This window comes from Coregonus clupeaformis, chromosome 20, assembly GCF_020615455.1.
Source record: "Coregonus clupeaformis isolate EN_2021a chromosome 20, ASM2061545v1, whole genome shotgun sequence".
NCBI classification, from domain to species: Eukaryota; Metazoa; Chordata; class Actinopteri; order Salmoniformes; family Salmonidae; genus Coregonus; species Coregonus clupeaformis.
The window spans coordinates 23,175,323-23,192,251 of record NC_059211.1 but is presented as its reverse complement, the minus strand read 5'-3'; the positions used below and the strand labels follow the sequence as shown (position 1 = coordinate 23,192,251).

The 16,929-nt window shown below is 44.9% G+C and overlaps 1 protein-coding gene across 2 annotated transcripts in view; it reads right to left on the bottom strand.

Moving 5' to 3' along the window:
* Positions 1-10,910, bottom strand: part of rxrgb (retinoid X receptor, gamma b) — a 60,205-nt gene extending 49,295 nt beyond the window's left edge. Inside the window, exon 1 of one of the 2 annotated variants that reach the window (XM_041840640.2) lies at positions 10,592-10,910. In XM_041840640.2, coding sequence (XP_041696574.1) covers positions 10,592-10,787 — 196 coding nt within the window. In that variant the 5' untranslated portion in view covers positions 10,788-10,910. The remainder of the gene's footprint in view (positions 1-10,591) is intronic. The other variant, XM_041840641.2, reaches the window with a different exon arrangement.
* Positions 10,911-16,929: the final 6,019 nt, after the last annotated feature.

Below are 16,929 nucleotides of genomic sequence, written 5' to 3'. Positions count from 1 at the left end.
CACTTTCCTACATTTCCGAACAGCAGGCCAGGTACTTCTATGCGTGCTCAGGCGCGCACGCTCCCTCGACATTATCAGAACAGAGAAAGCAGACACAGGCTCCCTCAACATTATCAGAACAGAGAAAGCAGACACAGGCCCTCGACATTATCAGAACAGAGAAAGCAGACACAGGCTCCCTCAACATTATCAGAACAGAGAAAGCAGACACATGCTCGTTGCGTACATGGAGCGTCACGTAAATTATGCTTATGAAATAAACAAAAACGTGTTTCTCACAAGTGTAGCAGGTTGTGAACTCTGCAAACAGCGTTTCCACTTCGAGAATGAGAACGGTAAATTAATGTAAATAATACATGCATTAACAGAAATGAATGTAATTAACGGTACATTTACTACTGTAATGGGCAGTTGATCAAAATAAAAAATCTATGGGCAAACAATTCACACGATGAAACAATGAATGTGCAAGAATTGGCGGGAGACAGCTGAGCCACTCTGGAGAGAGACACGCCCATATCTTCACCACACACCCCTCCGCTTCTTCTTGTCTCAACATTTTAAATGATACTCAAGACACATTATCTTCACACAGATTTTAGATGATTTTCACTGACAGCTGCAACTCAATAATCAGCTAGACCTATTGCCAGGCGCTCTGCCCAAATGGCGGGCTTCCCAAATAGGCAGAGGCCTACGAGCTTGTGATTTGAAACAATCCATAACATTTTTTTTTATTTAAAGAAGCTAATGATCCTCGATTCCTCTGTGGCTAAGCCATGCTTTCTGGTGAAGCGTTTTGAATGATTTTATTTATTTATGTATAGACAGGAGTAATTATATAATTTTGGCAAAAGTATTTCCATTGACTTCCCTATTGGACCCAGCGCTAGGCCATTTCTCTCCTGGTCTATCGGTTTTCATATCAACTTTCTTTCGTTGTCCAGAAGCCAAAGGCACAATCCTAGTCATATTAGTAGCACATCCTAGTTGTTGCATCTTTAGATTCTCCCTCTTTCTACATTTCTAACAGAGATTTTCATCTCGGTCACATATGGAACCGCTATCGGGTGCGCTGTTTAGAATGGTGTTTTCCCAGGTGCTGTTTAGAATGGTGTTTTCCCAGGTGCTGTTTAGAATGGTGTTTTCCCAGGTGCTGTTTAGAATGGTGTTTTCCGCGAATTGCATTTTGGTAAATGTTTGAAAATTACGTTTTATTGGCTGCTTCATTACATGAGTTGCATGTTCTGTTAAGATGCATTACCACAATCTAAATGTGATTTTTGTCATTCTGAGCACCATGGGTGGACTAATGGGTTACGCACCCAATGCATATGCTCCGGTAAATTTCTCAAATGGCCGGTAAATTAAAATCTTCCCGGTCACGTTTTCTGGCGCCACTATTTTCCTAACGGAAACCCTGGCACGCACACGGACACTGATGAGCGTGTAGGCACACACACATTCACACACACACACACACACACACACACACACACACACACACACACACACACACACACACACACACACACACACACACATTCACACACACACACACACACATACAAACACCAAGTCACACATTATGCAGGAAAAGCAGAAAAACAAACACTAAAAGATAGGGCTGTGATGATAGTAGGTGAGGGTAACACCAGTTAGTAGGGCTATGATGATAGTAGGTGAGGGTGACACCAGTTAGTAGGGCTGTGATGATAGCAGGTGAGGGTAACACCAGTTAGTAGGGCTGTGATCATAGCAGGTGAGGGTAACACCAGTTAGTAGGGCTGTGATGATAGTAGGTGAGGGTAACACCAGTTAGTAGGGCTGTGATGATAGCAGGTGAGGGTAACACCAGTTAGTAGGGCTGTGATGATAGCAGGTGAGGGTAACACCAGTTAGTAGGGCTGTGATGATAGCAGGTGAGGGTAACACCAGTTAGTAGGGCTATGATGATAGTAGGTGAGGGTAACACCAGTTAGTAGGGCTGTGATGATAGTAGGTGAGGGTAACACCAGTTAGTAGGGCTATGATGATAGTAGGTGAGGGTAACACCAGTTAGTAGGGCTGTGATGATAGTAGGTGAGGGTAACACCAGTTAGTAGGGCTATGATGATAGTAGGTGAGGGTAACACCAGTTAGTAGGGCTGTGATGATAGTAGGTGAGGGTAACACCAGTTAGTAGGGGCTATGATGATAGCAGGTGAGGGTAACACCAGTTAGTAGGGCTGTGATGATAGCAGGTGAGGGTAACACCAGTTAGTAGGGCTGTGATGATAGCAGGTGAGGGTAACACCAGTTAGTAGGGCTGTGATGATAGCAGGTGAGGGTAACACCAGTTAGTAGGGCTATGATGATAGTAGGTGAGGGTGACACCAGTTAGTAGGGCTGTGATGATAGTAGGTGAGGGTAACACCAGTTAGTAGGGCTATGATGATAGTAGGTGAGGGTAACACCAGTTAGTAGGGCTGTGATGATAGTAGGTGAGGGTAACACCAGTTAGTAGGGCTGTGATGATAGCAGGTGAGGGTAACACCAGTTAGTAGGGCTGTGATGATAGTAGGTGAGGGTAACACCAGTTAGTAGGGCTGTGATGATAGCAGGTGAGGGTAACACCAGTTAGTAGGACTGTGATGATAGTAGGTGAGGGTAACACCAGTTAGTAGGGCTGTGATGATAGCAGGTGAGGGTAACACCAGTTAGTAGGGCTGTGATGATAGCAGGTGAGGGTAACACCAGTTAGTAGGGCTGTGATGATAGCAGGTGAGGGTGACACCAGTTAGTAGGGCTGTGATGATAGCAGGTGAGGGTAACACCAGTTAGTAGGGCTGTGATGATAGTAGGTGAGGGGTGACACCAGTTAGTAGGGCTGTGATGATAGTAGGTGAGGGTAACACCAGTTAGTAGGGCTGTGATGATAGCAGGTGAGGGTAACACCAGTTAGTAGGGCTGTGATGATAGCAGGTGAGGGTAACACCAGTTAGTAGGGCTGTGCTGATAGCAGGTGAGGGTGACACCAGTTAGTAGGGCTGTGATGATAGTAGGTGAGGGTAACACCAGTTAGTAGGGCTATGATCATAGCAGGTGAGGGTAACACCAGTTAGTAGGGCTGTGATGATAGTAGGTGAGGGTAACACCAGTTAGTAGGGCTGTGATGATAGCAGGTGAGGGTACCACCAGTTATAGGGCTGTGATCATAGCAGGTGAGGGTACCACCAGTTATAGGGCTGTGATGATAGCAGGTGAGGGTACCACCAGTTATAGGGCTGTGATCATAGCAGTATCGCAATAGTTTTTCCATGGCAAAAATGAAAATACGAAGCAGACTAAAACTCCTTTAAAAACCTGCTGTATGTAACATATTGTGTGCTATATCTTGGGAAATAAATACATAGGACTCTGGATGACACCATAATGATGTTTGTTTCCAACATTAGGGTTGTTTTCCTAAAGAATTTCAAACCGCTTCGTGTTTTGTTTCCTTGCCACAATACTAACTAGTATCGCCATACTGGTATCGTCCTGGCTCTAGTAAAAGTCAAAGTACATAAACTAAATCAAAGTGTCAAGACATCAAGCACTGCATAGCAGAAAAGACAATGTGACCAAATGGGCATGTGACCAAGCAAATGTATGGACAACTCTGCTGAGCTGACTATGAAACCAAACCAGCCTTTAAACAACAAACTCACAAGTTGACTCTCCCTCTATAGAAACCCCCTGGCTGGTAATGCCAAGCCATACAGGTGTGGGTGTGCCGCCCAAACCATATTTGCACAAGGATTTTACAATTTCAGACCAACTGCAGTTCAAAACTGCCATATGCATTAGCAGACGGCACACAATAGATGTCATTATGTAGCCGGGTAATGGCCTATTGGAGTGTGTGTGAGTGAATGAGTGAGTGAGTGAGTGAGTGAGTGAGTGAGTGAGTGAGTGAGAGAGAAAGCGAGCGTGCGTGTGTGTGTGTGCGTGTGTGTGTGTGTGTGTGTGCAAGTAGAGTGGGCTTCTTGGTTACTCAAACAGAAAGCAGGGGGATCATTGACCCTTGGCAGCAGCTAAACAGAGTTCAGAGTGCTACTGTCAACCAGTCCTGGAGTGACCCCTCTCTCTCCTCTCTCTTCTCACTCTCTCTTCGCTCTCTCTTTTCTCCCTCTTCTCTCTCTCTCTTTCTTTCCCATTCCAATAATAATTGTCCTCTCTGTCTCATCCACTGTCTTTATCTCCAGGACTTCCCAGATCTGTGAGTTAAGTGCATATCGTTTCTCTGAACAGCAGCAGCAGAGTGAATGTCTGCACGTCTGTGAACCCTCAGACTGATGGGAAACCACAGAAATGCCAAAGACCAAGAACATTTATAACTTGACATAATCCACAGATGTTCTCCTAACTTTATTAAACTATGATGTGCTGCTGAGTCTGACCTCTCCCTGATTTGCTTCATAGAATTAGGAATTAGAATACTAGAATGGACATGAACCTTCTAATGATGGGATAAAGGTCAGCCATTTTGGTCAGGGAGTTGGTCAACCATTGATTTGCCAGTGCTGTGTATAATGAACTTGAAAAATGTATAAGATAGTGTCAAATAATGAACTTGAAGAATGTATCTGTACTGTATGTTTGTTAGCTAGCCAGCTTTAGAGGAATGATTATATTAATTTTTCTAATTAACTGCCAATATGCCAACCTTCCATTCAAACAATGCAGTCAACCCACAGCCATAAACTGGCTGAAATCAGTTGATTATAGGACTTAGACAAGTTGTAAATGCAACAAGTACTGATATTGTATATTGTACCACTTCTATGCTCGCTTTGAGGCAAGCAACACTGAAGCATGCATGAGAGCACCAGCTGTTCCGGATGACTATGTGATCACGCTCTCCGTAGCCGATGTGAGTAAGACTTTTAAGCAGGTCAACATTCACAAGGCCGCAGGGCCAGACGGATTACCAGGACGTGTACTCCGAGCATGTGCTGACCAACTGGCAAGTGTCTTCACCGGCATTTTCAACATGTCCCTGACTGAGTCTGTAATACCAACGTGTTTCAAGCAGACCACCATAGTCCCCGTGCCCAAGGACACTAAAATAACCTGCCTAAATGACTACCGACCCGTAGCACTGACATCTGTAGCCATGAAGTGCTTTGAAAGGCTGGTCATGGCTCACATCAACACCATTATCCCAGAAACCCTAGACCCACTCCAATTTGCATACAGCCCCAACAGATCCACAGATGATGCAATCTCTATTGCACTCCACACTGCCCTTTCCCACCTGGACAAGAGGAACACTTACGTGAGAATGCTATTCATTGACTACAGCTCAGCGTTCAACACCATAGTGCCCTCAAAGCTTATCACTAAGCTAAGGAGCCTGAGACTAAACACCTCCCTCTGCAACTGGATCCTGGACTTCCTGACGGGCCACCCCCAGGTGGTAAGGGTAGGTAACAACACATCTGCCACGCTGATCCTCAACACGGGGGCCCCTCAGGGGTGCGTGCTCAGTCCCCTCCTGTACTCCCTGTTCACCCGTGACTGCATGGCCAGGCACGACTCCAACACCATCATTAAGTTTGCCGACGACACAACAGTGGTAGGCCTGATCACCGACAACGATGAGACAGCCTATAGGGAGGAGGTCAGAGACCTGGCCGTGTGGTGCCAGGATAACAACCTCTCCCTCAACGTGACCAAGACAAAGGAGATGATTGTGGACTACAGGGAAAAAAAAGAGGACTGAGCACACCCCCATTCTCATCGACAGGGCTGTAGTGGAACAGGTTGAGAGCTTCAAGTTCCTTGGTGTCCACATCACCAATGAACTATCATGGTCCAAACACACCAAGACAGTCGTGAAGAGGGCACAACAAAGCCTATTCCCCCACAGGAAACTGAAAAGATTTGGCATGGGTCCTCAGATCCTCAAAAAGTTATACAGCTGCACCATCGAGAGCATCCTGACTGGTTGCATCACTGCCTGGTATGGCAACTGCTCGGCCTCCGACCGCAAGGCACTACAGAGGGTAGTGCGTACGGCCCAGTACATCACTGGGGCCAAGCTTCCTGCCATCCAGGACCTCTATACCAGGCGGTGTCAGAGGAAGGCCCTCAAAATTGTCAAAGACTCCAGCCACTCTAGTCATAGACTGTTCTCTCTGCTACCGCACGGCAAGCGGTACCGGAGCGCCAAGTCTAGGTCCAAAAGGCTTCTCAACAGCTTCTACCCCCAAGCCATAAGACTCCTGAACAGCTAATCATGGCTACCCAGACTATTTGCACTGCCCCCCCACCCCCACGCCATATTTTTACACTGCTGCTACTCTGTTAATTATTTATGCATAGTCACTTTAACTCTACCCACATGTACATATTACCTCAACTACCTCAACTAGCCGGTGCCCCAGCACATTGACTCTGCACCGGTACTGTATATATAGCCTCCCTACTGTTATTTTATTTTACTTCTGCTCTTTTTTTCTCAACACTTTTTTGTTGTTGTTTTATTTTACTTTTTATTAAGAAATAAATGCATTGTGGGTTAAGGGCTGTAAGTAAGCATTTCACGGTAATGTCTACACCTGTTGTATTCGGCGCATGTGTCAAATTAAATTTGATTTTATTTGATTTGTATCATATAACAGTACTCACAACTTTCTAAGAAAAATAATTGAGACATTTATGGTCTGTTTACATATATTTTAGAGGCTATTTACCGGTATACAGAAAATTTGTATAAAACCCGTATAAACTGTATTTGAAGAGTTTATTTCCAAAACGCTATACATCTATTTTCTTGAAGAGCATAGTCAGAACTATACATTTCGGATTCTTCCTTGCAAAACAATTGCGCACATTTAGCTCCATCATCAGAGCTATACAGCAAGTAACTGCATGATTTTCATGATCAGTAAACATCAATTGATCATGTAATTTCAGATACGTGAGGCTAGTCTCTCAATATTGGCTACCATTAATTGGATATTTGAGTGATTTAAAATAAAAGTGAACTATACCTGACAAATATGAGTGGTTTAGGTTAATTTCCCATCCTTTATGGGCTCTGCCTGTCATGCAGCAGAAGGGCGCATTTATCGATGTACTGTTAACTGATAATGTTTACTTTGCAAGCTACCGGTAGAAACTTTGTACAGTTGGCTAAACATAGTGGTAAGTAGACCTAATGTACTTTTTTTCTCCAACCAACGTAGGCCTACCTAGCGAAGTTAGCTAACATTATCCTTTTCAACATTGTTTTTAAGAACGTTTAATCACGATTGCTGCTGACAGACATGATAGACTACATTGATTGAAGGACCACGTCAAATTGGCTAGCTAGCTAATAACAGATCACGTCAATATGGCTAGTTAATAAGCTAACTTTCAGGGGATAAACTAGATGGCTACATCCAAATATTGTTTGATTTGCTTGCCATCTATATAGTGGTGATGACAGATGTTCGACTGACAACTTTACCAGGACGAGAACTTGCAGATGTCAAGCTCTTTCCAAATAGTGATGTGCCAATGATTCGTTCTTTGTGAACTACTCTTTTTACTGAATTCGAGAGTCATGATTTGTTTTTCTGAGTGACTCGTTCATTTTAGTCATTCGTATGACCTGCTAGTGCTGGCCACAATGAGTCCTACAGCAGGACTAATACATGCTCCTCCGGCTCAGCGGCTCCAGAGACGTGCTCCGACCACCAACTGTCTGTCATACGTGTGCAAGAATATAGATCATGGGCAGTATAGAGAAGAAAAATGTGTATAATTGATTGCAATTAATTGATAATTGAATGTAATCATGGACACAGCTCTGTAGAACCAAAACATACACAGCCTCTGCTCAACAAACTCGAACACCAATCGTTTGGGGGGGGGGGCTGCAGTCCGCGAACAAAATTGTTCTTATCACCCTCACGGCAGTCAAGCAACGCATTCCGCCAAGAGTCGTTCACAATCTAGTGCAGCATACACTAAGTTGACTGTGCCTTTAAACAGCTTGGAACATTCCAGAAAATGATGTCATGTCTTTAGAAGCTTCTGATAGGCTAATTGTGAGACGAGGTGTGAATGAAGGAGTCAGGCGCAGGAGGTAAAATACCGAAGTCCAGAGTTTATTCCGTTTACATAAATCAAACGCCCCAAGCGTCAAACGAAACTATTACAAGGGAAAACATCCACCTTGGCATAAACACCGTGAAGAGTAGCTCAACCGAGCTAACAATAGTACGCAAGTATAAACACCATGGGACTACGCAGCCATCATACCGCTCAGGAAGGAGACGCGTTCTGTCTCCTAGAGATGAACGTACTTTGGTGCGAAAAGTGCAAATCAATCCCAGAACAACAGCAAAGGACCTTGTGAAGATGCTGGAGGAAACAGGTACAAAAGTATCTATTTCCACAGTAAAACAAGTCCTATATCGACATAACCTGAAATGCCACTCAGCAAGGAAGAAGCCACTGCTCCAAAAACCGCCATAAAAAAAGCCAGACTACGGTTTGCAACTGCACATGTGGAGAAAGACCGTACTTTTTGGAGAAATGTCCTCTGGTCTGATGAAAACGGCTTGTAGTTGTCAACGGTTTTAGGGGAGCTGGGGATCTCCTCGACTCCAGCAGCCAAATCGAACACTCTGCACCGTATTGTGATGTTTTATTGATAACATCCTACAGGATCTCTATGGTTTGCTCGATGCACAGATTCTCTATTACATGTTACAAATTCCAAGAGACAGTTTCATTTTGTAAACGTGATCGTCCACGGCTATGAAACGACACTATATTATAGCTATTAAATATGCTTTCCTGTACAGTAGGTTGTCCTGAACAGTGTGTCAATGTACTTACTGTACGGCTAACTGGAACGCCCCCCGTACGGCTAACTGGAACGCCCCTTCGCTACAGCCTCTAAAGAACTCTGTGTCACTACAAGAGTTTATGTTCAGCACAAAATAATAAACCATTAAAAAAAATATGATAGAATTTCATGTTTCATATCATAACTCTTATGTCTGTTATTGAACATGCATAAAACAACACATTTACATTTTAGCAGACGCTCTTATCCAGAGCGACTTACAGGAGCAATTAGGGTTAAGTGCCTTGCTCAAGGGCACATCGACAGATTTTTCACCTAGTCGGGCTCGGGGATTAGAACCAGCGACCTTTCGGTCACTGGCACAACGCTCTTAACCACTAAGCTACCTGCCGCCTCCTTGTTAGGTCTATGAACTTGTTATGACAGGTGCACTGTGGGTATTATAACAATTTCAACAGACACAACGGAAGCGAACTGAGTAAGATTCTAGTCTGAGGGGATACGAGTGGTCTGTTTGTGTGCATATTCTGTCACCTGTTTGCTCACAGCCTCACAGCAGCCTCCATGCAGCCAAGCCCAGATGGCTCTCCCATTACCTGGAGACACAACCATTCAGAGCGATGGCAGTTTCCCCCCACATACATGCTGGATATCCAGGAGGCAAGTCATGCGACAACATCCCAAAGATAGGAATAATGCTGCTTCATCATTTCTGGCTTCAAAGAGACTCCAATCCCTTTAATGTGAGCCCCCCGGCTGGGGTGGTTTAAGATCCCCCGATATTTTTCACAAAAGCACTGTTGATGATAATAACATCATGCTATATTGCAGTGGCTTGGCAATGAATGTTTCATTCAGGGAGAACATCACATGATACATTATGCATGTAGTGTGCGACTCACTCCGTGTGTTTAAAGAAGTCCTGTGCTGCAACTTTAACGGAGCACAAATAACAAGACCGGAAGCTTCACAAAAGTCTCACAGCATGCTTGTTAGTATTCACCTCAGCATGTAATGCCTTTTACACACATCTTGCACTTTGATTTCATCAGTAGGCTCCAGACTAGGCTACAACCGATGCATAATAACAGTGTTATATGTTGCCTATTGCTCCTCAAATGTTTTTTTGTTTGTTTTCTGTGCAGTTTCTCTTGTCTGAATAAGTTAAGAGGTATGCTGTCAAAACCTAACAAGAGGTATGTATGTGTGAACCATAACTCCAATTGGGCAGCCTCCAGTCTCCACATTGACCAGGGAGCCCCACAATACTTTTTTTTTTTTCCCACTCGGGAAAGTTTTGTTGAAGATCTGGCCAGAAAAGCCCCACACTTTCGATCGGTAGTCCTACACATATCGTCCTCGATAAGGAAAACACCATTGTAAAAATTGTGTTTATGTCCAAAACAGTTAGCAAGAAATGCGGGACCACCACCATAAATTACATTAAGTTTAAAAGCGCAATTAAAGTGTCAACCTCTGACCTCGTCTGAACAGAAGAACCGCGATCACCTGACTTTTACATTGGCCGCAGCCCTCATGTCACTAGGCACCACAGCCGGACGAGTGCTAAGTAGGCTAACTAAACAGGACCCGTTGAATGAATATCCATGGAGGGAAATATCCAGCCGAGTCCGTGGCACTAGCTCGCCCGCTGGCACTCCGAGAAAAAGACGCCATGAACCGTCTCCAAATAGCAGAACTATGCAACGGCTATCGAGGGATAAACGTAATTCAAACAGAGCAAGGAAAGATACTTACTGAGGTGTAAATAAGGGTCATTATGCCTACTGTCCATAATGTGTGAGTTAGCGCTGCGTCGTTGTCTTATAGCCGCGGCAGCAACAGCATCCCAGTGAATTCCACTCCCCAGCCAGAGCACTGTGCAAGGGCAGGTCAACGCGGGGCCCAGCAAGGGGGTGGCGAAAGCAGGGCTTCTCCCAATGGCAACAGTCATCGATATCAGCCACGAACCTGACGAAACTTCTGCTCGCAGCGATACAATGTTGCCACCTAGAATGTATAAAATGTGACACAAATCTTTTTCGCGGACATATACTAGCGAGAACAAATCCAATATGGCGTTCGAACATCCAGAGTCGTGGGCTTTTAAACCATGTGAAATCATGTGGATGTTTCCACATTTCCAAAAGCCTTTCTATAGGCTCTATTTCTCCACTCGTTTTCGTGTAGGCTACATTTCATCTGTGTGTCTTATGGGCTACCAAATAAAGCCTATTCATAATTTCAACAATAAAAATAATAATTATAGGCTAATCTATGCCTATAGGCTATGCTTTCTAATTACTCTGTTATTACATTTGGATGTATTTAACAATAGCAAAGATCAATGTGAAATGATTAGGCCAGTAGGCATATTTGTTTCGTGTAGTCCTTCGTTATAAATGATGTGAATACGCTGCTTACCGATTTTAATAGCCTACAATATTGTCACTTTCTGAATTTTTGTTCACACATTTTGCTTTATTTGGAATATGAATAGGCCAATGTCCTTTAGATGGGATTGTGTGTGTGTGTAATGTATCCTATGTGTAATCGGAACGCCTGTGTGCAATGTTTTTGTTTATGTAGGGATAGATCGTTATTTTTTTCTCCCCAGCAACCCAAAACACTCTCCACAGTCAGCTGTTTACCTATTGAAAACTGCGGGTCCGGGTCTCGAGACCCCCTGGAATCCCCCCAGATCTTTCTTGAAAGTGTGGGGTCATTTAAGGGTGAGCTCGCCGTACCTAAGAAGGTTACTCAGGAGTCAACCCGCGCTGAGGCATTCACAATCTTGAACTGGGGAGCAGGCGGTGCAGACGCTCTGTCAACGCAGGTCCCTGACCACTCAGAGGGCCTTTCGCTGCCCGGTTAATGGGACAAGCACCTCGGCCCGCGGCCTTGTAACAACGAGCACAGGAGGATGCTACCCAAGATTAATGGTTTTTTTCTCCAGTCATTGTACACTGATTAGGGCTTTTCATTTGTTACCCCTCCTCATCCCCACCCCCACCACCTCCATTAGATTACATAAATTCATTTAAGTCAAAGAGAGGCATTAAAACGGCTATTTGTCAGTTCTCTCTTTTGTGCGTTCCTAATGGCAGCATGTGGTTCAAGACATTGAGATTTTTTTAAGGGGGTTGCACATGGTTTTATGGACCACATGGAGAGGGAAATTTAGGGGAGGAAATCAGATGTAAGATTTACAATCACAACACCATACCATGCTTTTATGTTGGCTAGACTGAAGTCATATAAAATAGCCTTGTAGCCTATCTCTTAAATGGCATTTCATTTTTACGGTGGTCAATGAATGGGGTTTGTGCAAATATTCAACAGGTTTGAGTAGAAGGCCTAACGTTATTGTCAACATTACCTCAAAGATAGGCGACGCTGTGGGGTGTTGGACTACTGAAGCTGTGGGGTGTTGGACTACTGAAGCTGTGGGGTGTTGGACTACTGAAGCTGTGGGGGGGTGTTGGACTTCTGAAACTGTGGGGTGTTGGACTACTGAAGCTGTGGGGTGTTGGACTTCTGAAGCTGTGGGGTGTTGGACTACTGAAGCTGTGGGGTGTTGGACTACTGAAGCTGTGGGGTGTTGGACTACTGAAGCTGTGGGGTGTTGGACTACTGAAGCTGTGGGGTGTTGGACTACTGAAGCTGTGGGGTGTTGGACTTCTGAAGCTGTGGGGTGTTGGACTACTGAAGCTGTGGGGTGTTGGACTACTGAAGCTGTGGGGGGGTGTTGGACTACTGAAGCTGTGGGGGGGTGTTGGACTACTGAAGCTGTGGGGTGTTGGACTACTGAAGCTGTGGGGTGTTGGACTTCTGAAGCTGTGGGGTGTTGGACTACTGAAGCTGTGGGGTGTTGGACTACTGAAGCTGTGGGGTGTTGGACTACTGAAGCTGTGGGGGTGTTGGACTACTGAAGCTGTGGGGGGTGTTGGACTTCTGAAGCTGTGGGGGGTTGGACTATTGAAGCTGTGGGGGGGTGTTGGACTTCTGAAGCTGTGGGGTGTTGGACTACTGAAGCTGTGGGGTGTTGGACTACTGAAGCTGTGGGGTGTTGGACTACTGAAGCTGTGGGGGGGTGTTGGACTACTGAAGCTGTGGGGGGGTGTTGGACTTCTGAAGCTGTGGGGGGTTGGACTACTGAAGCTGTGGGGGGGTGTTGGACTACTGAAGCTGTGGGGTGTTGGACTACTGAAGCTGTGGGGTGTTGGACTACTGAAGCTGTGGGGTGTTGGACTACTGAAGCTGTGGGGTGTTGGACTACTGAAGCTGTGGGGTGTTGGACTACTGAAGCTGTGGGGTGTTGGACTTCTGAAGCTGTGGGGTGTTGGACTACTGAAGCTGTGGGGTGTTGGACTACTGAAGCTGTGGGGTGTTGGACTACTGAAGCTGTGGGGTGTTGGACTACTGAAGCTGTGGGGTGTTGGACTACTGAAGCTGTGGGGTGTTGGACTTCTGAAGCTGTGGGGTGTTGGACTACTGAAGCTGTGGGGGGGTGTTGGACTTCTGAAGCTGTGGGGTGTTGGACTACTGAAGCTGTGGGGTGTTGGACTACTGGCAAATGCATTGTTTTATTTTGCCATCATCACCTAAATTCCAAGCCACCTCCCAAACACACACACACACACACACACACACACATGGTCAATGAAGCAACCCTTTGGACTAATCCCTTTGTATTCACAGCACCATTCCCACCAAACAATGTCCTAAAGCCTAATCCCTCACCCAACACAACAGACCTGGGCCACCTGCTAGCACAGCTCTTATAGTGGAGGACAGAAGCAGAACAGGGAAGGAGCAACACTGACCAACCGAGAGTCAGGAATGTGTTAGCCCACTGAACTAAAGCCTATGCATTAGCTTGAGGATCTTACAGTCTTCAGGTCTAAGGCAGACGTTACTCATCACATGAGCCTAGTTCACCGAACAACCTCCATTACGCATGCACAGCATATAGAACCATGCTGAAGGAAACACACACACAACACACAACCCAGAACAAAGAACACAGAACACAGAACACAGAACACAGAACACAGAACACAGAACACAGAACACAGAACACAGAACACAGAATACAGAACACAGAACACAGAATACAGAACACAGAACACAGAATACAGAACACATAATACAGAATACAGAATACAGAACACAGAACACAGAACACAGAACACAGAAACCAGAACACAAAACAGCCAATGCATGCATGCCTGCAAAAATACACTCTTTCCCCTCTCTCTCTGGCTGTGCTTATAGTGTGTTTAAGGGAAGTCATGGGAAACGGTTCTCTTCATCTGCTTCTGTCCTCATTAACCCATCTCCATCATGCTTTATCAAACCCCTCTGCTCCCCTCCCCTCCCCCAACCACCTACGCCCCTGCTCCCCTACCCCCAACCACCTACACCCCTGCCCCCCTCCCCATACATAGGCCTGAGATGATAAATGTTCCCCCTCCCCGTGGCTGCTGGGATGAGACAATGCCACACAACAGTGACGAACATCATCCATCTCACAAACACAAAAGATGAAATGTGTCCGACCGGGATTCTGTTTGGAAGGGAGGGGTCTTTCTTTTTGCTTAGCTCTTGTCCACCTCTCTCTCTCTCCAAGTCCAGGGACTCTCTGCCACTCTAACCCCCCCTCTCTCTCTCTCTCTCTCTCTCTCTCTCTCTCTCTCTCTCTCTCTCTCTCTCTCTCTCTCTCTCTCTCTCCCTCTCCTTGGAGTCATCTTTATCTCATTTTGTTTCCTTCCCCATGTGGTCAGTTGGCAGGGAAAGTGCTCTGGTTAGCATGCCAGGAATGAGAATTTTTTCATGAGTCTCGATGATAGAGCTGGGCTAGTATTAAATTCCCATATGAATCAGATCTGCTATTTCTTTCTTTCTTTCTTTCTTTCTTTCTTTCTTTCTTTCTTTCTTTCTTTCTTTCTTTCTTTCTTTCTTTCTTTCTTTCTTTCTTTCTTTCTCCCTCTCCACCTCCATATTCTCTCCTTGAAGTTTGGCTGATGTCTTTCACCAGCATCCCTGATGGCCAGCCCCAGTGAACAGGGGGTATAGGCACATGCAACATGAAATGGTTGGCTTTCCACTGGGTCTCTGGGAACAACCAAGGAGTGTAGAGTAAAATAGGGGAACAGACCTAATACAGTCAATGGCAAATCCATGAAGCTAACAAACCGGCGGTCTCAAAGGACACAATGTTGAGTCTCCTTCTTGGAACACTTTTGAAGGTTGTGAGCAGAAGCCAATCTAGGATTGTAAGGAGCTGCCCGTCGCATGCGTCCTAGTGCTGTTTATCCCACCTCATCTCCTCATCATGTACGGGTACAACTAACTAACTGTATTACGTTCACTTAGACAGCATGGGATCCTGTTGTAAATAAACAGAAAGGATTACAGGAAACCACTAACTAATTCACAGTCAAAGACCTACAGAAACCCTGCAGGTTGTCTCACAGGAAAGAAGCCACAAAAAACCATGTGGGATTTTTCCTGTAGAATTCCTGTATAGGACTTGCAGGATTGCTGTAGGATTTGCACAGATGTTTTTTCTCCCAAATTAAATTAGTTAGTCTTAATGGACTGTTACACAAAAAATGTATGCACGCATGACTGTAAGTCGCTTTGGATAAAAGCGTCTGCTAAATGGCATATTATTATTATTATATTATATCAAGACCATAGTATATTAATGGTCTGTTATGAATTATGCAAATTACAATGTAATTACTATGTTGTGCTTTAGATATACCTACCAGTTATTATCTAATGGAAAAAACAAATCATACCTAGACATAGCAGTTTCCATAGCAACGGATGTGTCCAAAGCCCCTAATCCATTTTACACAGATGTTCCGTTTAACCGTTCTTACCTCTGGCACTACGGTAACCTGTTAATCTCCTGTTTGTTCTGGTTACCTCTGGACCTGGACCTATCATCAGGTTAAAACACTGCCCATCATACCATGCTACTCCAATCAGCTACCACTACCATTCAATGTCATTATCATTTTTTAGTCATTTTAGCAGACGCTCTTATCCAGAGCGACTTACAGGAGCAATTAGGGTTAAGTGCCTTGCTCAAGGGCACATCGACAGGTTTTTCACCTAGTCGGCTCGGGGATTAGAACCAGCGACCTTTCGGTTACTGGCACAACGCTCTTAACCACTAAGCTACCTGCCGCCCCATTATCAGTTAGTAACACAAGACTATCAAAGACTACATCAACCAACCAACAGTGTTGATTAGGTTTTAATGGTCTTGTTACTTTGTCACATAATGATCAAGTAAAGAAAGAGGTTAAATATCTTTATCCAGAGCTGTTCTTATAGAACAGAGCGGATCCGATCCGTCCAATGCGTAGGGAGGTAATCAGGAAGACCACCTCAGGTTAAGCCTTCCCTGTCCCAAGTTGCCCAGGACAGATTATTCCAGGCAGGCACTTGCTACTGATCTTTACTATGCCAATGTGAGTGACCTGCAGCTGGGGCATTTAGGAATCACTACTAGGGTCTAAGAATATACCTGGAAAGAACAGGCTTCTATTGATACCAGGGAGCAGGGCCCCGGCCCAGCTTGGACTGGCTGGCAGGTCCCAATCTGTCTGTCTGATCGATTGGAAAGGCACCTTGCTATGGAACGTAGCTGGGCTATTTGAGCTGGCTGATGGTCTCACCTTTCAAATGTGTAATACAGCATTTCCAGATATAGTCTACAGTAGACCATATCATTTTAGGGCTATTTTGTTCATTGGAACATATTTGAGGCAGCTACTGGGGTGAAACTGGTGTATTTGTGTTTAATTTAAATGCATGAATAGAGGCCAAAAGTCGCTAGACGATTAAATCAGAACGTCAGCTTTCTCTGCATAAATTAACCCTACTAAACCCAATGATGCCCTTCTAACCCTAAACCTACTGATGACAAAATATCTGTCCCTTCACTTTAGGAGTAATATAAAGAATTGCTTTAAATTGGGGTGACGGATATGGCTAATTGTGGGCACCAACTTGTTGAGGAAAATTATACTTTTTAGAACCTGTGCTTTGCTGCAACCTCGTGGTGTATCTCGTCA